This window comes from Solanum pennellii, chromosome 11 (genome assembly GCF_001406875.1).
Source record: "Solanum pennellii chromosome 11, SPENNV200".
NCBI classification, from domain to species: domain Eukaryota; kingdom Viridiplantae; phylum Streptophyta; class Magnoliopsida; order Solanales; family Solanaceae; genus Solanum; species Solanum pennellii.
The window spans coordinates 61299271-61321722 of record NC_028647.1 but is presented as its reverse complement, the minus strand read 5'-3'; the positions used below and the strand labels follow the sequence as shown (position 1 = coordinate 61321722).

The window sequence follows — 22452 nt, the reverse complement described above, 5'->3', positions numbered from 1 at the left end:
TATATATATATATATATATATATATATATAATGAGTAAAAAGGTACTACACTAATGTGTTTGATATAATGAGCCGTGGGGTATATATGATGGGGTTTAGAAAAATAATATTTTCTATATTTTGTGTTGTTTTTAACTTTTGTCTAAGTTAAATATTTTTTTTCATTCGACATAAAGTCATATTTCTTATCATTAAAAGGCAAATCCTATAATAAAGTGCTATATACTTCTCTGTTTTGCTAAAAATATTTATTTTGTCTTTTATTTATTCATTTGAACCGATCAAGAAAATTTTATTATTTTCTTTCCATACTCATTGTATTACATAATAACTTTAAATAATAATAATCAAATTTAAAATCCTAAATATAATTAGTAAAATAAATACTACTCCATAAACATTCTTTTTAAAGAAATGGTTAAGTCAATATAAGTTGAGTAAAATAGTACGAGAAAAATGTGTAAGACACACCTACATTATCTTATGAATTGAATCTTATAACAATAATTTTTAGTGTTAATAACTAAATTCTAAGCATAACATTTGTACATATTTAACAAATTTTTATAAATATATTATTTAAACAAAAATTACTAAATTCAGCTTACTTCATACCAAAATTACTAACTTCGTACCTTACTCACAAAGCATATATATATATATAAAAGATGGGACATAAATAATTGCATTTGAAGGTCATGCTTAATTATATTGTTTCTTCTAATGATCAGTGTTCCTACCCTACCCATCCTTAACAATCATATCATCCATATATTCCCTTTATTTCAACACCCTTTTTTATTCCTTGATTTTCTCAAAATTATAAAGAAAAAAGGTATATAAATTTTTGCTCCAAATGATGAACAGCTAAAGATTATCACCTCACATTTACCAAAATGGATCTTGTCTAAATTTTAGTGTTATATATTGAGTTGATTTAATTTTGTTTCATGTAATATTGGTTAAATTAATTTTAATAAGCGAAATATGACAATATATTTTGAATGAAGATTATTGTCTTGATTAGAGATGATAAAATTAATTTATAAAAAATAAAAGTATAATTCGTTAACTTATTTAAGTTTGAATTGATCATTGACCTGCTCATTTTAATATGAATTGATATATAGCTTAAATTTTAAAAAATATTTTTTCTAGGCTTGTGCTTTCTCAAAGTCAACTTATTGTGGTGATGTAAATATCGAAGGAAAATTATCTCATTAATTTCTTCTCTTTTTGTTGCTTTTAAAAACACAAAATTCATTCATTACTCAACGTAACAATATTCATTTGCTTAAAGGAGCAAAATTATACATTTATATTAATGGAAGTATGCATGTGTTTAGTCAAATAACATGAAAAATGTGAGGATCAAAAGAGAGATGAATGGAATAAAAACTTTTGCATGCAGTATTATCATCGTTTTGATATTTTTCGAGAAAAATTATGATATATATGGTTCGATTAATTAGTTTTTTAATATAATCGAAATATATGTTACATATAGAAAAGTTATTCATACATATTGTTCGGTTAACTAATTCATGCATATATTGTGCATAGATATGTATATTATATACCTAATATATAGGGGAACTATACATATATAGATCATAAAACTCAAAATAATTATAAGTTTATACCCGAAATTCAAAGTAATTCTTGAAATATGAAGGAATATTGATTGTATTAAAGTGTTGACCTAACATGGGAGATATATATAGGAGATATAGGAAGGAGTACTAATCCTAATAGAACTAGGATTAAGGAGTACTAATCCTAATAGGACTAGGATTAGTACACAGTAAATACTAATATTATTTAATACTATTTATTTAATACTGTCTGTTATTATCCTCCCTCAAGCTGAGCTGAGCGGAAGCGAACGGAAGCTTCATTCTGGTGTGTAGGACGGAATTCTTGGCCACACAGATGGTTGATTTGTTGTCACAATAGAGAGCAGGAACAGTGTGAGTGGCGCGGAGTTCGCGAAGAATATATGTGACCCACATGGTCTCAGCAGCAAGAAGAGCAAGGGCGCGGTATTCAGCTTCAGTCGAGGACCGAGAGACCTTGGGTTGTTTTTTTGTACACCAGGAGATCAGGTTCGGCCCCAAAAAAACGAGAAACCCCGATGTAGATTTTCTGTCATTTTTATCATTCGCCCAATCTGAATCTGAGAAACCCCGAAGCTCCAAGTCCCCGGGTCGAATGAGTAAACCACGACCAAGAGTGCCAAAAATGTACCTGAGAATGCATTTTAGACAATGGTAATCATGTTCACTTGGTTGATGCATGCGCTGAGCAACTCGGTTGACAGCAAACTGGATGTCAGGACGGGTAATGGCCAGATACTGTAGAGCCCCAATGAGGCTGCGGAAGTGGGTGATATCGGCAAAGGGGGTGTCGGCTCCATTCGTAGACGAAGAGACTGCCATCGGTGTTGGTTGACTGGTGCATTTTTCCAGTCCAGCTTTCTGCAACAGATCTCGAGCATATTTTGACTGATGAAGAAACAAGCCGCTGCCTGTCCGAGAAACCTCCATTCCCAGAAAATAATGTAACGGGCCAAGGTCCTTCATTTTGAAGGTAGTATGCATAGCTCGAGTGACATCCTGAATGAGAGCTGCAGTAGAGCCTGTAATAATGATATCATCTACATAGACAAGAAGAATGACTGTACCGTGTGCTGAATGTCGAGTAAACAGACTCGTGTCGTGTACGCAACACGTGAAGCCGAGTCCCTGGAGGAACGTTTTCAGACGTGTGTACCAAGCACGGGGGGCTTGCTTGAGCCCATACAGAGACTTCTGGAGTTTGCAAACATGTTGAGGGAAGCGGGGATCAACATAGCCCGGTGGTTGCGTCATGTAGATAGTTTCATCAAGCATGCCATGAAGAAAAGCATTGGAAACATCCAACTGATTGATGAGCCAATTGTTGCGCACGGCGAGTGACAGTACCAGGCGAATGGTTTCCTGCCGAATAACAGGACTGAATGTCTCGGAGTAATCAAGCCCATACTCCTGATTGTAGCCTTTAGCAACCAAACGAGCCTTGTACCTGGAAATACTGCCATCTGCATTGTGTTTAATTTTGTACACCCATTTACAGCCCACTGGGTGCCGCCCATGGGGCTTAGGTACAAGAACCCAAGTTTTCTGATCAGTCAAAGCCTTAAACTCGTCATCCATAGCATGACGCCAATAAGCATTTTTTGAGGCAACAGAGTAGGTTGTTGGTTCACTATCGGGAAGGGGTGTATTTGGTAGTATGGTAGCCTGAAAGGTTTTGGGTTTAAAGATACCGGCTTTGCCACGGGTTAACATGGGATGAGTATTGGGGGGTGGCACGGGCGGTGGTGATTCGGGGGTGGCCGGGAAGGACCCAAAACGGATCGGGCTGGAGATGTTGTGGGTATGGGGTGGTTCGGGTTGGTTGTGAGTGTGGGTGGTGGTTGCGGGTGTATTGTGGGTGACGGTCGAAGGGGTGATGAAGGGTGGTTGGGTAGTGGGTGGAGGTGTGGGGGAAGGTGGTGAGGGACCCTGTGAGTATGTTGGAAAAAGGGGAAGGACGCCAATGAATGATGTATTTGTGGAGGAGGAAATAGACTCGTAGGGAAACTCATTTTCGACAAATTTGACATGACGAGATATGTAGACTTTATGAGTTTGTGGGTCAAGACAGCGATAACCCTTGGAGGTAGGATGATAGCCCAAAAAAATACAAGGACGGGATCGGGGTTGTAATTTGTGAGTAATATGAGGGCGTAGCCAAGGGTAGGCAAGACACCCAAAGACGCGGAGGTTGGTATAATTGGGAAGTTCTTGGTAAAGGAGTTGATAGGGTGATTTGTTGGAGAGAGTGTGACTGGGCATTCTGTTAATGAGGTAGTTTGCGGTGGCTAGAGCTTCTACCCAAAAGGAGACAGGGAGATGAGATTGATGTAGAAGAGTAACCACCGTTTCAATGAGATGGCGATGCTTACGCTCAGCCACCCCATTCTGTTCGGGAGTGTATGGACAGGAGGTTTGATGTATAATTCCCAGGGATTGCAGAAACTGGCCAAAGATGTTATTGACATATTCCTTTCCATTGTCACTTCGAAAAAGTTTAACATGAGAATTGAATTGTGTTTTGACCATTTTTTCAAAAGTGACAAAGGTGGTGTATGCCTGTGATTTGTGTTTTAGTGGGTACAACCAAGTGTATTTTGTAAAATCATCCACAAAACAAATATAATAGCGAAAACCAGCAAATGAAGGAACAGCAGTAGGACCCCATAGGTCAGAATGAATAAGTTGAAAAGGTGCAGTTGTACGCTTCTCAGATAAAGTAAAAGGTAATTTATGAGATTTAGCAATTGAACAGGAGTCACAATTGTTTACATGAATGGAAGAAAAACCTAATTGAGACATTAAAGAATTTATTATTTGAGTAGACGGGTGACCCAGACGACTGTGCCACAACAGACTGTGGCCATCAGCCGAAAGAGCCACCGGAGCCACAGGAACGCTTTCTGAAACTGGGTGGGCAGACGAACTTGTGCCAGGAAGAACGTACAGACCATGCTCACAGGGGCCCTGAAAAATCACCCTCTTGGTAGTATTGTCTAGGATCTGAAAATCATTAGAGGTGAACAAGAGTGAGCAATTATTGTCTTTTGTGAATTGGTGAACTGAAAGGAGATTGGATTTAATAGAAGGGACGTGGGTAAGGTTACCTAGGTGAAAGATAGCGGTGGGGGTTTTAATGGTACCCGTGCCAGTGTGAGAAATATTAAGGGACTCACCGTTGCCAACAGTAATACCATTGGAGCCATGATATGGATTTGGAGCGTTAAGCTTGGATAGATCAGAAGTAACGTGCATGTTGGCCCCAGTATCCAACAGCCATTCAGAGGAAGGGCCGGCTTGAGATGCATAATTGGCACGGTTATCACTATTTCGGCTCTCCTCATACCGAAACCAGCAATGAACAGCGGTGTGTCCTGTTTTCTGACAGATTTGACAAGTTGGACGATCCCGCTCGTAAGTGCCCTGCCCGCCGCTGGAAGATGACTGCCCGCCGCTGCCGAAGGAGTGCAGGCTGTTGTTGCTGCCGTGCTGCTGACCGTCGTACGGCGGACGACTGCCCTGCCGACCGCCGCGCCCGCGGCCTCCGCTGTTTCTGCCGTAGCCGCCGCGGCTCCCCTGCCGGCCGCCACCACGCCCCCCGCGATAGTTCTGGCTTGCGGTGAGGGCGGTGGCCGGCTCCATAACAGCGGCTTCTCGGAGAAGAAGTTTGCTCTCCAGATCCACGTTGATTTCTTCACTTTTTAGCCACGAGGAGAGAGTAGCCAGGTCAACGGGCGTTGGACTGATGCGAACCGCCTGTTTAATGGAGGAGTAAGCTGATGGGAGCCCCCGAACGACGCACATGACGAGATCTTTTTCGGGAATGATTTCGTTCACGGTGTCGAGGGCTGTGATGATGGTGGAGACCTCGTCTAAATACTCCGCCATAGTTTTCGTGCCTTTGGTAATTGTGTGGAGACGATCACGCAATTGAAAAATATGAGAGTGGGAAATTGATGCATAGCGTGTTGCGAGGGCCGTCCACAGGGCTGAAGCAGTTGTGTAGGATCGGACGTGTTTCTGAACCGTGGGAGAGATGACCGCAATCAAACATGATCGGATCTGGCCATCCACGGCTTTCCAGGCGGCATGGGCCGGATTGGTTTTTTCTGATTTGTCCGTGGCGGTGATGACTGCCGGCGGCGGTTCTGTGCTTCCATCGACGTATTTGAGAAGGTAATTGGCCTCAAGGGCTGTAAGAACGGTGATTTTCCATGTAGGGTAATTTATGTCTGATAATTTTTCGGGAATCAGGGCATGAAGATGCCTGAGAAGGAGTTTAACGCCAGAAGGAAGTGAATCGAGAGGATCCACCTCGGTTGTCATGGCTGCCGCCGCCCAAGAGAAGAGAGGGAACGATCGGTGCCCCAAAGAGAGAAAAAAAACCTAGAGAAAGAAGATCTAGGTTTTCTGGCTCTTGATACCATGAAGGAATATTGATTGTATTAAAGTGTTGACCTAACATGGGAGATATATATAGGAGATATAGGAAGGATAACTAATCCTAATAGGACTAGGATTAAGGAGTACTAATCCTAATAGTACTAGAATTAGTACACAGTAAATACTAATATTATTTAATACTATTTATTTAATACTATCTGTTATTAAAATACTCATTCTTTTATAAGTAATTACAGTCCATATCCGCTCATTAATTAAGGTTGATATTTTTTGCTTAATTGATACTAAATTGTTTCTTGTTCAAAATTTACTCATTAGCCAATGATACTATAAGAGTATATATATTGTTGTGGTATCATTAAGATTTTCTATTCAGAAATTACTCATTAGTCAATAACAGCAATTAATCATTAGTCAATGATACCATACTCTTAAATAAATAAATAAAATATATTTTTTAAAAGAAAAACATTTTAAACCAATGAAGTACTAATAAGGACATGTTTGAACCAAAGTATTGACAACAACAAATTTTTAAGCCAAACTAAAAATAGAAAGCGTTTTTGTTTTATTTGACGTAATTTGAGTACATGTTTTTTACCCTTTTCTATTGAATAAATATAAATACACATTTTCTAATGAATTAAATTTTCTAATAAAATAATCACACTTTAACGAATGGAAGTCTAATAGAAATTCGTTTATCAATGGTTTCTTAGACATCACGTTAGATAAATCACTATCCTTTTATTGTTCTTATGTATATTATTGTTTAGATTTTATTATAATGATATCTTTTATGTCTTTTGAGTTTACTTTTTATAAACATATACAATATGAATCTTAGATAATTCATTTTATTTTAAAATATATAGATATAAAAATAATCCAAACTCGACAGGAAGCAACTCATCAAAATTGACACAATTATGTTCCTATCCAGTTGCACAAAATTTTAAATAAATTCTCAATGATGATTACATCACATCTCTTCATATAAAAAATGTATTAAAATCATACTATATGTTTTGCAATCATACATATGAAGAGAGAAAAAAAAAAAAGAGGTATCTTTAATTTTGGAATCACATGCATGAAACTAAAATATAACAAGTCGATTAATTTAATGAATTTAATAAATTTTTTATTTGAATATTTTTGCAGTGGGATTCACAAAGGTCCTCACCACGTTAAGGTCAAGTGCATCTCATGATGTTTATTATCTCAATGTAAGATCTAAACTTTGTTTTTAAAAAAAATAATAAGAAGAATCTCATCATTGGCTACATTTAACATACTATATTAGTACAATTAATGAGAATATTCCAAGTACATAACTTTTGGGTTTTTTAAATATACCCTATTTGGGTAAAAATACTTAAAACATTATCTTGAAAATTTTCAATTGGTAATAGTATCAAATATCCTTGCTATTTGTTTCTGCAGAATGCATAGATAAGTTTTAAAAAATGATTTTTTTTTTTGAGTATTTGGTATTTTCATTAAAGTATGACTAATTCCAAACTTAAAATATTTAATTAAAAAAAAATAACACCATTCACTGCAAGTCTGCACCATATACTTTAGGCACAATGCATATATTGAATCCAAAATTTTGCTTCAAATTTTAACTTTGACCTCCAACTTTTATAATGCACAAACAGACACTTTAACTATCCAACTTTTAAATCAATAAGCACATGAGTCCTAAATGGCACAATACACGTAGAATACCACGTAGGACAAAAAATGACATGTAGGACGACATGTAGGACATGTGTGTCTATTTGTTCAACTTTATACAAGTTTAAGTGTTTATTTGTACACATCAAAATTGAAGGGCATAAATGTGATTTGAAGCTAAGTTAAAGGGCACATTTATATATTATGCTTATACTTTAATGGTGATAACTCTTACGAGTTATATTAAAGATAAATCAATAAAGATGGTATTGTTATGAAACTATATGAAATTAGAAGACGAATAAAGTAGGGACAAAGAGAAAGATTTTTTATTCATCTTGAAGTATATTCAGGATTCATTGATCTTTCACAAATCTTATTTACAATAAAGGAAAATAATTTATTTATAGGGAAAACCTTACTTGCTCTACGATTCTTAATCATATCCTAACCATATCCTACAACGACTCCTAACCATATCCTACAATGCAAAGACTCCACATAATTAGACATTCACTATAATACAAATTATTTATAACAAGTATTTTGTTTTTAAAAAAATAGACTTACATTATTAAAACTATTCTTTTATTTATATATTAGATAAATTTGCGAAGTATGACAATAATGAGCAATAATTGACATAAAAACGTTTATTTTCAAATGCCATTTGATAACCCAAGTCAAATATTTATATTATATATCTAAAAGATTCGACACTCAATATCAAAAAAATATTTTCTTCTATATTAGATAAATTTGCAAAGTTAGGAGCAATAATTGACCCAAAAAAAAGAGGCTCATTTGCATATGACATTTGATAACCAAGTTAAATATTTATATCTAAAAGATCCCACACTCAATATCAAGAAAAAAAAAAACTTTAAAATTACAAAAAAAAAAATTCAGTATCCCCTCCCTCCTAATGCTTTTACAAAATAAAAGTGAATATTTTTTTACAAATTTATTTACTTCCTTTTTGCCAAGATCTCTTAACTTTTAGCAAAAAATCTTTCAATATTTTCTAATAAATCTCCATTAGTTATTGATTTCATGTTGGTGTTGCAGTGTCCATTTTTTTTCAGTTGGGTTTTATGTCAAATTTTTTATGATAAAAGAGTTTTAAACATAAGTTTGATTCGCGATTTGTGTATCTATGATTTATCTCGATAGGATAATATTGAGTTTTATCATGAACTTATTAAGGAGTTTAATATCCGTTTTGGAGGTGCTTGGAGACGCTTTGAGGCGAATTTGAATTTAATTTCACATTAAAATCTTGAGTATGAAAATGACTTCATTCGTATATTTGTTGTCACGATCCAGACCATCGTGATCCACATCCACGTTAATCCTTCAGTGAGAAAATCATTACTACAACCCAACTAAGCAATTAATAGAAACTAAGCATTTAAAGATACAGAAGCAGGTTTAATTGACTAAATGAAATCACGAAGTTTCCACAAAATCCAAGGTCAAACAAAATAACTGATGTGGAAGTTCAACCCATAGAACTGAAAGTCATTATACCAAAACTCTAATGATCAACAAGTCTACGAACAAGGGGATGCGAATCCGAAAGCTAAAACTAACAGCCTTAATAAATAATCTGAGTCCGAAAAGAGTGGACTAAATAAGGAGGATCCATTGCAGCATGGAAGAACTAGCTCACCCTTGAATCAAGTCTCTATTAGTTGTTGCCTAGCTGAGTGTCAGTAGCTGCCTGAAGATAATTGTAATCAACAAAGAACGAACAAGTGCAGTATCAGTACACAATCACAATGTACGTAGGATCACACAGCCACCCCAGTGAGCGAAACATAGGCAAGAAATTACAACACAACAACACACATATACAGAATATGCAGATCATTATCATTTCAAGAGCAACATACCGTTTTCAATATCAACGACAATTAGACATGAATGTATAATCACAATGGTCCTCTCATCGAATTCACACCCAAACTGCTAGTGTGTCGAAACATGACACCCGATCCAATATATGTGTCGGAACGTGACACCCGATCCTGTCAGCACAATCACCAATAACAAGTCACACCCATAATGAACAATGTTCATAGTCATATAATCAAGTAATGGGTTCATGACACACAATTATAAATATACATATGCTCATTGCATTACATTCGGTTTACATTCCTTATTCTCTTACATGCATGCATATCACGAAGCAATTAACCGGCATTTATCACACAAACAAGAAATCAAATCACTTTTGACCTCGAAATCAAGCTTGAATCCTCTTAAGACACTTGATTACTCGAAAAATAACATAATTATTATTCCAAGACCAAATTCAGATCCTAATATTCAATTAGGGCTTTTCCCACCAGCAATTCAGGCCAAACCCCTCTCCCAATGATAATTATCAAGAATCTAAGTTCTACAGATTGAAAATCGGATTAGGGGAGTAAAACCCTTACTTTTAGCACTAAAAGTCATGGAAATTGTCAAGAAATAGCCTGTGGTCGTCTCTTAGCTCTGAAGATCGAAGGTTTGCAGAAAATAACGATTTTGAGATTATTCCCCAACTTAAGTAGCGACTGGCCCACTACGGCAGATCTCATCCAACCACAGTGGCCCCGCCCTGGCGGAATTAAACCCGCCCTGGCGGCTTGCACGGAGACAGAAGCTCGAAATTTGAGTTCCAAGATTCCATTTCACAACACATCTTCGACCCTTGACGTTCAGAAACTACCCTTTCGCGCCAAGATCTTTCAGGAGTTCTACTCGCCCGAATTCAATTCCTAAAGTCGTACAGGCTCCTTAACGTCTTGACTATCCAATCAAGTGATCAACACAATCAGATCCCCCATTCATTATCAAATTTCCCTAGACCTTACCTATCTCAGATTTCGTCCAAATCTGGACTAGGCTACAATTTTCCAACTAACTACTCAAAAGTTTTCTTGCCCAATTTCTTTCTCCATTGGTTTTTCTATAACGATGAAAATAAGTCGTTACATCCATATTGTATCTCCTTTACATACATGTGTATATCAATGTGTATTACACCATTTATTTTCTTTGATATATCAGTGTATCTCCACACTGAGATAAATGATATTGTGATACAAATTTCACTGAGACAGTATCTATGCATAATTCTTTTAAAGGTAGATTACGCAAAATGTTCGTTGGGTTGAATTTCTTACACAAAAAATGATTCACACTTTTCTTTTACTTAAAATGACCAATCGTACATTGTTCTTACCAAATTGACAAGTTTTGGCCATTTTCTTTCTGATTTATGAAAAAGGAACTTTTTTCTTATTTTTCTTGTTGTGCTATTTTTTAAAAAACGTTGTTGTTTAAATTTGTGTGTTGTACAATTCACCTCTCTCCTACTCTCTGTCATCTCTCTTTCGCTCGTCTCTCTCTCAATCTCGCTCGCCTCTCTCCTCTCTCTCCCAATCTCGCTCGCCTCTCTGATCTCCTTTCTCTCCAACTCTCGCTTGCCATATATACAAATACATATGTATAATATACAATTATCTAACCAATATACATATACAATTCACTTCTCTCCCACTTTTTCCCCTCTCTCGCCTCTCTCCTCTCTCTCCTAGTCTGGCTCGCCTCTCTCCTCCCTATAACATGTAGCTACGAATTATAATTATCAAATTATAGTTATGAAAAGTAATTAGGCTATTTTTAGTGGCTATAGGTGAAAGTTCCCCAAATCATTTATATAATATCAATATATGATATTCATACATCTCTATACAATATTGATATATTACATATACACTAATAATTATTTGTACATCATATATAAATATCATTATACAATATGGATGCACGTTTATGCAATATCGATACATTACGTAACTATTTAACAATATCGATACAATATATATACACTAAGACATAATTATTAGTACATTATATATACATGTTTATACCCCTATTAATCACAAAAACTTTTTATTGTATTTTTAAATCAAAGAATTTTCACCAAATATTTAAATGGTCGAGCTTGATCAGTTTTATTTCGTATGAAAAAAAAATAATAGATCAACCACAATCGATTTTATTTCAAAAAAATTAAAATCAAATTAAAAATTGAACCGTTTAAATGGGCTAAATAAGAGGAGAAGCCTAACCATAAAAAGTAGGACCTCATATGAATAAGTGACACGTGGCGATCATAGACAGTAACAAAGACCAAATATATACCAAAGAAAAATAACAGACAGCAAAAAATGTGGGAATTTTATTTTTGTAGCTTTTAAAAAGAAGACCATTTCATTGCCTTTTGGAATCGTTGAGTTTCATTTCAATTTTGCTTTGTTGATTTTTTTTTCTTTTTGAAAAAAAAAATATTGTATTTGCACTCACAACCCAACTGTGGGCACCAACAGTTTATTCCCCTCCCCCAAAAGGTAATCTCTTTGTTTCGAGACGAATTTAGAATTTAAAATTATATAAAAATAATTTAATATTCTATTTATTGATCGTTTGAATTAAACTTGTTTAGTGTTTGGTACGAATTTAGAATTTAAAATCGTATAAGAATGATTCAAAATCGTGTCTATTGATCGTTTGGATTAAACTTGTTTAGTGTTTGGTAATGGATATTAGCTAAATTGGAATAAGCATTATATTAAAATCATGAGATTATTTATCGCATATTGTATGAGATGAGATTATAATATTTGGATAACCTTATCGATTGTAGCTTATACTATTTATACATGGTTAAAATTATTTTTTATCTATACTATAAATGTCAATAAACTCGATCCCCCTTCGGCTAGTTAGGTGTCCAGTTCTTCAGATTTTGAACCCCTTAGTCATGACTAGTTTCACCGATTAATATAGAGTGTTTGATTATAAATATTCATATTATATTATTGTCACTAGTTAATTATTGCAAAATCTTTTATTTGTTATAGCAACTTGATTATGAGATTTGAATTTGCTTTTCTTGAATGTTGATATTAATGGCTTATGGGAAGAAGAATTATGGATATTGAAACTTGTTGTGTATTTTTTATTGGGAAAAAAGACAAATATACTTTCGATATTATACTTTTGAGATATTGGTATCCCTGCCGTTCAAAAACTAGATATGGTACGATAGTTCAGGAGCATATATTTGTCCCTTTTCTTTTTAGGGGGTTTGTTCCTAAATTGCAGTTAGTTTGAATTTTGTAGATTAAACAATGGCAGATGGTGAGGATATTCAGCCACTGGTATGTGATAATGGAACAGGAATGGTGAAGGTAAGTAGAAAGAAGGAAATTTTTTGAAATTTTTTGAAATTTTTTGAAATTTGAAATTTGAAATTGAGAAATTGGTAATTTTTTTAGGCTGGATTTGCTGGAGACGATGCGCCACGAGCAGTGTTTCCTAGCATTGTTGGTAGACCACGTCACACCGGTGTTATGGTTGGTATGGGTCAAAAAGATGCGTATGTTGGTGATGAAGCTCAATCGAAACGTGGTATTCTATCTTTGAAATATCCAATTGAGCATGGGATTGTGAGTAATTGGGATGATATGGAGAAAATATGGCATCATACATTTTACAACGAACTAAGAGTGGCTCCAGAGGAACACCCTGTTCTTCTCACAGAGGCACCTCTAAACCCTAAGGCGAATCGCGAGAAGATGACTCAAATCATGTTTGAGACCTTCAACACGCCTGCAATGTATGTCGCGATTCAAGCCGTACTATCTCTGTATGCTAGTGGCCGTACAACAGGGATTGTGATGGACTCTGGGGATGGGGTGAGTCACACGGTACCAATCTATGAGGGATATGCTCTACCACATGCGATCCTTCGTCTCGATTTAGCTGGACGGGACCTAACGGATCACCTGATGAAGATCTTGACAGAGCGTGGTTACTCGTTCACAACAAGTGCTGAAAGAGAAATCGTGAGGGATGTGAAGGAAAAGCTATCGTACATAGCTCTCGACTATGAACAAGAGATTGAAACCTCAAAAACTAGCTCAAACGTGGAGAAGAGCTATGAGTTGCCTGATGGTCAAGTGATTACTATTGGTGCTGAACGTTTCCGATGCCCTGAAGTGCTGTTCCAGCCTTCCATGATCGGAATGGAAGCTGCTGGGATACATGAAACAACGTACAACTCGATCATGAAATGTGACGTTGATATCAGGAAGGATCTTTATGGTAACATTGTGCTTAGTGGCGGGACGACTATGTTTCCAGGAATTGCTGATAGAATGAGCAAAGAAATCACAGCATTGGCTCCAAGTAGCATGAAAATTAAGGTGGTTGCACCACCAGAGAGGAAGTATAGTGTTTGGATTGGAGGTTCAATTTTGGCTTCTTTAAGTACCTTCCAACAGGTAACATTAATCATTTCTCTTTTAACTTCACATCTAAAAATATTAACTTTTGTTTTTTTTGGAAATGTAGATGTGGATTGCAAAGGCAGAATATGATGAATCTGGTCCATCCATTGTGCATAGAAAATGCTTCTAATCATTCTTTTTTAGACATGTAATTCCTCATGTAACAATGGCAAATAAATTTTACAGTAAAACCAATTTTCTTGGTTCTCAACTTTCTTCTTAATATAGATTTGTTTTTCGTTATATGTCCATAATAGTACACACATAACCTCAATTGATTGATGTTGTTGATATTACTCAAAAAACTCAGTGTATTTTCTTTCATTTCTAGTTTTTGTTGTGTGTTAATGACTCAAAAAACTCAGTGTATCCTAAAAGACGGAGTTTATACGTATTAAGTGATCTTTTGCACATAAAATCGAGTTTGAGCCAAAACTACTAAAAAAGAAATTGTCGAATCCTGTAAGAGAAGTCAAGCCATAATAAAATTGATCAAAACAGAAAGAATTCACCATATTTTGCTCTTTAATCTTGCAATAAGCTCAAGATACAAGTCATAAATCAACTTTGAGATCAAAATTTTCTTTTAGCACAGTAAACATAACATTATATTACCAGTTGAGGGGAAAAGACCAAATGACTACTTAAAACAAAGAGAGTTCGTTTCTCTTTTCTTTTCCTACAGAGGCTCTGGAACAGGAAGCGGCATATTACATCAAATGTAGCTCTAGGATCAATCACATCTGCATATCAATGGTCGAATACATGACTTGCAGCAACGATCAACTTCTGCTAGTGCAAACAGGAAGAGGCAGAGCCTTCAAATTTCATATTCTGTTGCATGTTTATCAATCCCCAAGAAGGGTTCGTTTTTTGGATGTGTTCATGTAAGGCTTTATGACCCACTCGATTTGAGCTTCGTCTTGATCCATTGTTCCTAATTTGATCTATACATTGAATAACAAGTAACTTGATCAGGAATGAGCAATCAGTAACAGATAGAATACGATCACACATTCCTAACAACGTAGCACGGAATTCACATGACAGAGACAGGGCAAGTGTACTAAATAAAGCACATTTTCAGGGACTGATTCTTCAAGTCAAAAACAATCCGTTAACTAATCTGATAAATTTCTCGAGCTAGATAAAACATATATTAGTGAACTCTTGGAGAAGAGCTTAATATCACTTCTGGTTTTGTTGCTTGACATCTATTATCATGAAGCAGATAAGAGAACTTGCAGCAAGTTTTTTCTCTTTAGTCGTTCCAAATAATTTTCTAGGAATATGTAGATGTGGAAAACATAGGTCTGGCAGCTAAACTAAGATAAGTCAAGATTACACAGTTTCAAGATTATTTATAAACATGGATGCAAACAAATATGATAAACTAGTCTTGGTATAATTATTGTTACCTGGTAAAGCCGTAGTTCAAATCGAGGGCCAACTTCTTTCAGCTCAATTGATTTTGGACCTCCATGCTTTTCATAGACGTGATGTCTGCATGTTTCAATCAAATTTAGTATAAAGAAAAGGGAAGGGGGGAGCTGCATATCCGGTAAATCATCAAATTTATACCTATTTTTATCTATCCTGTCAGTTAACAAGACAACCAAGGGATAGCCTAGTGGTAAGGACCCTCCACCAGAGGATTATTCGAAATCTTAGTAAAACACTGGATTTCTTATCTCATGCATGCTTTTCATGAAAAAAAATACCAATTGAAGTGGAGGGTTTCTTCAAACAAGGGACTGGTTCAACTATTCAATCAAATGATATTGAGCATGTTTCTCATCTCTTCTCGAGAAACAAGTGGGGGCTATTTCTTTGCAACAATTTCATATATGGCAATCACGCTAAGATCGACCCATGCGGTTGGTGGTTTGAGTCAATCAAGTGAGTAAAGTGGGAAAAGCTACTGCTCCCTCCTGCTGGAGTTGGACAGGAGAGGTAATGAAATTTAAGCAGGATATTCCAACTTGTATTTTGCATGGTCTTTGTCATAATCCATTTGTCTGTCTATTTCTATCATCTATGAATATTTTGAGAAGCAAAAATATGTAGCATATCATGGATTTAGCCACTTCTCTATATGTTAGAATAGTTCAGGAAAATCCATGGGCCTCACCATACAGAATAAAGAAATGGTTAATGATTTCTGACGCAACCTAGGTTGCACGTACTCTTCCATTACGTTGTTGCACCTGTGTTCAATTCTCCAAAAACACTATTTTGGGAGAATCTGCGCACACCCATTGACATATTTTAAGAGTCCCAGAAACATTGTCTGGAACAAAATGTTGAAAAGCTAATGACTAAAACAACTAAAATAAACATCCCTAAATTGATGAACTTCAGGAAAAAACAACAAAATGTTACAAAAGAGTCTAGAACATAGTCTGGCACAATCAGTGAAAATATATCTAATTGTTGGATAGCTAATGCCAAAGCAATTGCTTACAAGCTTGATTCTGATTGTATGGCTTCAATTTACCAAAATGAGAAATCTGTGGATCGAGGATCAAATGGAAAAAAATATTGCTGAGCCATTATCCCCAGCATGCCTTGTACTTAAGTAAAACTAAACAGCAAAACTAACAACCTCCATTGCTAAAGTAGAACTTAATGAAACTGAACAAGAAACAAACCTGAATGAGATGTAGTCCGACTGGTTAGCAAATGTGAGGATACGTTTTGTATCAGGCTTGGGAACAGGAAACAAATGCTTTAGGATGTTTACTGTCCTCTCACCAAGCTGCATGATCGAAATATACCTGGTGAGTATAGAACAGTATACAAGATGCTACACTAAGAACACAAAGACTCTAGATATTCAAGAGTTATCTAAACATCCAGTAACTGATTTTGGCAACATGATCAACCAGTTTTGAAAATCTCAATGTCAGTAGCAAATCTACTGAAATGCATGTGTTTCACTCTTCATCGAAAAAGGGATGTCAGGAATTACCTTAGTTGAAAATTTGTCAAAAATCAAGTGTGGATACGCCTCAGACATCGTTCCCATAGATTTTTTGTCCTTAATATCATGTCTAGTCACCTGCATGAAAATAGTAGATGAGGACATCATCTTACAACTCACATAGACAGCAGAAGACTTCAGCGCTTAACAGCGTAAGAGTAAGACCACTTACCACATTGAGCAATCCAAAATAAGCAGTTGGACCAAAAGGCAAATGACTAATGACAATACCATCAGGCACACCACGATTCTCATGGACCAAAATTACATCTGTAAAATCATGAGATCGGCAGGTTTCAATTATTTCTGATATAACCTGAAAATAAAAAGAAATATGAGCAAAATACAAACATATGATAAACAAATAGAAGATAACTGTAAAACCGTAAATATCTTGAAGTTGTGCTGCTTGGACTCTCCAAATAACTCAATGCTTCAAAAATGCACTACGTTTGGAGGATCCGACATGCACCAAGATGACATTTGAAGAATCCAAGAAACATAGGCTTTAAGAACTAAATAGCTTGTTATGCAAGCACATAGATGTTAATAAGTGATTATGACAAATCACTTTCCCTGCACAAACAAGGGGTTTAAGAGTCAAAGAATCAGAGCTCTTTTCATTAAAAAAACAAATACGAGACATCCATGGCCATCTATTCTCCTCTTTTTATATTCAATTAAAATTTTCTAGAAGGTTTGCAGGAGTGTATATATGTGAGCCTGATACATCATTCTGGTACTCTCTGTGTTCCAGTATACAAGTAAGACACAAAAATGTACATATACACATGTTTAAATTGCAACTTAAACGAATGGAACACCTCTTCCTATTCCGACAAGAAGTTAAGAGACAAAGTACCAATTCTTATTATGGATCTTTCAAGCTGTAAGCTCCAATGCCATCTCTAATAGCTTGTAATGATTAGAAATATTAAACAAGAAAATAATTCCCAATAGCAGACCAACCTGACCACCACGATTCATCCGCTGAGCATTAGGGAACACAATTTTCAACTCCTGTCTCCATACAACAACATGGAAAAGGAAAGAACAGGACATGAGAAGTGTCTAATTAAAAAAATATATAGTTTCCTATATAATGACTTCTAAAAGAAAGAGTGAGAAGGGAATAGTGGACTACGTAATATAATAATAGGATAATTGAAGGGTACACCAACCTTGACAAACTGAGTAAGAGGAGCACTAGGATTTCTTGAAGTGGTAAGCAAAATTTTGGGATCTTTTTCAGGTGCATTAGCATATTCATCATCAATAGTTGATCGAGGTACTGCATCAACATCATTAAAAATAGACAAAAGCCTTGTTATAGCAAAAACATAGCACATACAATTACAACTCGATACGAATGTAATTAGAGAACATTTCAACAACCACTATGTTCTACTTGTTCGTGCATAGTCTACAATTCACGGAGGCAAGCGCGAAAGAAGCGGAGCACGAAGCTACCGCTTCACCCGACCGACTAAAATACAACCGTCGCGTCCCATCGGTGAATTATTAACAACACAACAGAGAGAGAGAGATGTTGTCATAGAAAAGGCATGATGAAGATACAAGCATTAAAGAGAGTTGTAAAGATTTCCGACAGCCAATAATTTCTGGTTTATCAAAGGTTTCATATCCTTCCATCATCTTGTTTACCCTCTTTGCTTCTCTCTTCCCTTTCACATTCTACAAGATTTAACCCACAAAGAGAATAGACAAGTGACGAAAAACTAATGAGCACATAAAAACCTCTAGAAACTATAAATTCTTAAATCATATATATGAAGATAAAAAAAGATACCTCTTCTTTGCATTCAGCCAAGAAGACCAATGTACCACTATTTCAAATCAATTGGAAAAACAACTAATGTAATTCTCACTGCTAATCAGTCCCCTGGCGGATACTATATGGCAGCTCGTGCTTATGCCACAATCAGAAATGGGCAATTTGATAACACCACTACCACTGCCATACTTGAGTACACAAATCTCTACTCAGGCGCGAATTCAAGGCCTTTATTGCCTCAACTTCCAGTTTCCAATAATACAGCCACTGCCACTTCTTTCGCTAATCAATTGAGGAGCAATCCTAGCAATAATAGAGTTCCCAATCAAATTGATGAGAACTTATTTTTCACTGTTGGACTAGGCTTAGTGAATTGAGCCCCTGGCACCTAGATGTCAAGGGTAATAATATCCATTTGCTGCTATCATGAACACTTCATTTGTTTTTCCAAGAAGAACTTCATTGCTGCACGCATATTACCAAAATATTCCAGGGATTTATACATTGGACTTCCCACCCGTTCCACCGGTGCAATTTGATTATACAGGCAATGTTTCATGAGGACTCTGGCAACCGAAATTTGGAACAAAGATGTACAAGCTGAAGTTTGGTTCTAATGTACGAATTGTGTTCAAGAATTGTGTTCAAGATACTGCTATCTTCATGGATACCACTTTTGGGTTGTTGGACAAGGTTTTGGTAACTTCGATGCTCAAACTGATACTGCCAACTTTAACTTGATCGATCCGCCTGTCAGGAACACAATCGATTTTTCTATTGGTGGATGGGCAGTCATTCGTTCCGTGGCTGATAATCCAGGTAAAGAACCTGATTTCATCAGTAGAAATATTTTTGTGTGGCAGGGGTTTGGTTGTTCCATCGTCGAAAATGGAATTGGAGAGGTACAGACAATGGAACCACCTCCACCAGATCTACCACAATGCTAATATGTTTAAATTGTAGCAAATTGTCCTAAAATTAAGCAGTTCTTAGTGTGTATGTTTGTTGTTTTTTCAAGTGTGAGGCTGTGTGCCATCATGATTTTGCCTACTGGAATGCATTTGTCAATCATTAATGTTCAAGTGCCAACCAAGAAAAGAACTTTACTGCACATTGTAAGTACTAATCACAATCTTGGATTCTGTCATCATCATATAGAAGTATTGAACAGTCATATTTTCATCACATTTCTCTTTTTCTTAAAGATCTTTTTCGTGGTGAGCTTATATATTTTACTTCACATTCTATGTACTAATCACATTGTATCTTTATTTTTTAAAAGACTCTTTAATTCTAACTTTTCAGCTGATATGTTTCAAACTATAAGATTAAAAAGCATTTTACTGCATTCAACTTATATACTTAAGCAGACCCCAAAATTTAAAAGTTCTCTTAAATTCTTACTCAGTGAAGCAAATCCCAATATCCATATCACTTTTTCTCCTACAATTAGACACCAAAACCATAACCAAGACTAATAGCAGCAATTTTTGTAGCAAGATTAGTTCTAGTTTATAATTCTGATTCGAGCTCAATTCATATCATAATCAAGTATCAACCCCATAAATTTAGAAATAATTAGCATACCAGCAGTAATTTCATCTTCAAGATCGATTTCTTTCCGAAGAGCAGCTTCTTCGTTCCTGAGCTCAGTTGGAATTGGTTTTCCCTCTGAAAATACCGAAAAATCATCAAAAACCCGAAATATATAAAATTCTACAAATTTCAATATTTTCTCATCAAATTTGTAATGAAAACTAACCTTCTAAAGCTTCTCTGATTTTGCGTTTCTTCTCATAGAGCAAACGCTCCTTCCCTTCTAAGCTTTTCCTGTATAGGTACTCTCTTCGCAGCCTAATGTTCCTTCTATGCATGGCGGCTACTACACAAACGTCGTTGTTTTCAAGGTTTTTCTGGTTTTAGGGTTTAAGAGATTTTGGGGGAAAAGAAAGAGAGGGTTTTGTAAGAAGACAAAATAAAATGGGCTTTCACTATGCAAATATGTAGGACGATGAAACACTCAAATTTAAGATAAAAATATTACTACATTTTTCTGCGCAAAATTTTGATCTATCTTGAATGTTAGTCTAATGAATTTAACAGACATTCTTCACGCTTGTACTTGTTCTTCACAGTATCTTGGTAAAAATTATATACCAGAAAGTTCCTCTACAACCAAGCATAGTAAATATTTTTTGAAAATCAGGGAAAAAGGAAGCTTGAAGAGTAACAAAAGGACCTACAATATACACATTTCTCTGAATAAAATGAGATTCTCTATTGTGTTTGTAAGAACTCAAAATTTGTCGCATTTAACTGCATCCAATGTGCCAACAAAAAACAGAATATTGCAATGTTGTCACAATACCAGCTAAGTCATATGCTACGAATTTCAACCTTTTGCTGAACCAACCAAGTTCTTTTATTTTGTTTATGTCAGAGGAATGCCGGGCATCAAGAGAATCCAATGTAAAGACCATGTTAGATTGCAAAAAATGAATGTTTGAACGCCTTCAATGAGCATGTATTGCTGCATATCTTTGTGCAAAGGTCAAGTGAGCAAATTTATCAATTTCCATTAAAAAAAATCATAGAACCTGTAAAGATATAATATCTCGGATTAACTCAATCCCAAGGTTAGCTCAACAGGAGGATTGTTAAAGTACATATAATGAAATTGTTGGTCCATTCGCTAATGGGTACTCAATAAACCAGGGAAAACAAACTCCTTTATAATAAACACAAGAAGAGGGGCGAAATTGTGAGAACCCATTAATCAATCAGCAAGAAAAATATACCAAAAAAAAGATTAAATACTAAAAGCATCACAAAATTTGAAGGCAATATCAAACTAAAGGAAATCGCAGGAAAAAACTAAGACACCGTAAATCAACTCTTACAAATGAGGCTTGCTTAGACCAGATAAAGCTCGGAAATATCAAAAAGTGAACAAGAAGTTCAAAGAGGCTTGGTTTTCGATTTAACCAAATTTATTAACAGTGACCTGTGGGTTGTGGGTGTGTTGCTATTCAAATAATACAACAATCAACATCAACTTGTATAACAAATAACAATCAACACTTAACATTTAACAATACTCTCCAAACTCCAACAATCTATGCCATACAGTTTGGCTTTTGCTCTCCAAACTCACCTAGTTGATATTGTCTATATAGAAGTACTGACCTTCGAGTCGCGAGAGCAGTTGCGGGCTGCGAGCACTCAGCGAGGAGCCGAGGAGTAGCGGTTGGACTGAGACTATGGACGCCGAGCACAGAGACGAGAGTTGAGAGACGAGCTGCGGCGTAACTGAGACGAGAGTGACGACAGTTGAGAGTTGACAACTTACAGTGGTTTTTGTTAGGGATTTCGGGTTATCATTTCTATTGAATTTGGGCCTAATTTTGAATATGGGTCGGTTGGGCATTGCCCCTAATTAACTATCACCAAGACTGTCAAACACTATAATTCTTTGTTAATTTACGGGAAAAGGTCAAAATTATCTCTCAATTTTATTTTATTGATTGTCTATAACCCTAAAAATAAGTTATTCTTACCTCTGTCGTCAATAAACTTAACAAATATATCTCGATTTTAATAAAATTATTCAAATTTAAC

General features: G+C 35.7%; 2 protein-coding genes across 4 annotated transcripts; one reads left to right on the top strand and one right to left on the bottom strand.

Moving 5' to 3' along the window:
* Positions 1 to 11974: 11974 nt before the first annotated feature.
* Positions 11975 to 14301, top strand: LOC107003325 (actin-97-like). Its single transcript, XM_015201638.2, has 4 exons — positions 11975 to 12112; positions 12888 to 12955; positions 13043 to 14050; positions 14121 to 14301. The coding sequence occupies exons 2-4, from the start codon at positions 12896 to 12898 to the stop codon at positions 14184 to 14186; spliced, it is 1134 nt and encodes a 377-aa protein (XP_015057124.1). The 5' UTR covers positions 11975 to 12112; positions 12888 to 12895; the 3' UTR covers positions 14187 to 14301.
* A 243-nt stretch (positions 14302 to 14544) lies between these two features.
* LOC107005064 (U3 small nucleolar ribonucleoprotein protein IMP4-like) lies at positions 14545 to 22185 on the bottom strand. Of its 3 annotated transcripts, XM_015203548.2 has the most exons (11): positions 22021 to 22184; positions 21232 to 21431; positions 20597 to 20747; positions 20422 to 20505; positions 18221 to 18330; positions 18009 to 18059; positions 17212 to 17355; positions 17028 to 17117; positions 16708 to 16814; positions 15475 to 15559; positions 14545 to 15003 (listed from the first exon to the last, which is right to left on the bottom strand). In XM_015203548.2, exons 3-11 carry the CDS (start codon positions 20706 to 20708, stop codon positions 14905 to 14907), a joined length of 882 nt encoding a protein of 293 aa, XP_015059034.1. In that variant the 5' UTR covers positions 20709 to 20747; positions 21232 to 21431; positions 22021 to 22184; the 3' UTR covers positions 14545 to 14904. The 3 variants fall into 3 exon arrangements, with proteins under 3 accessions (XP_015059034.1, XP_015059033.1, XP_015059035.1); XM_015203547.2 differs by lacking the exon at positions 21232 to 21431 and having other exon boundaries at positions 22021 to 22185; XM_015203549.2 differs by lacking the exon at positions 21232 to 21431 and having other exon boundaries at positions 20597 to 20713.
* Positions 22186 to 22452: the final 267 nt, after the last annotated feature.

Bases quoted from the DNA above. Each gene is read 5' to 3' on its own strand.
- LOC107003325 (XM_015201638.2), top strand. From the start codon at position 12,896: ATGGCAGATGGTGAGGATATTCAGCCACTGGTATGTGATAATGGAACA. The intron at 12,956-13,042 runs GTAAGTAGAAAG...TAATTTTTTTAG, and splicing joins ATGGAACAGGAATGGTGAAG to GCTGGATTTGCTGGAGACGA. The intron at 14,051-14,120 runs GTAACATTAATC...TTGGAAATGTAG, and splicing joins CTTTAAGTACCTTCCAACAG to ATGTGGATTGCAAAGGCAGA.
- LOC107005064 (XM_015203547.2), bottom strand. From the start codon at position 20,708: ATGCATAGAAGGAACATTAGGCTGCGAAGAGAGTACCTATACAGGAAA. The intron at 17,356-18,008 runs GTTGGTCTGCTA...TTTTATTTTCAG, and splicing joins GGATGAATCGTGGTGGTCAG to GTTATATCAGAAATAATTGA. The intron at 15,560-16,707 runs GTTTGTTTCTTG...TGAAACATGCAG, and splicing joins TCGGACTACATCTCATTCAG to ACATCACGTCTATGAAAAGC.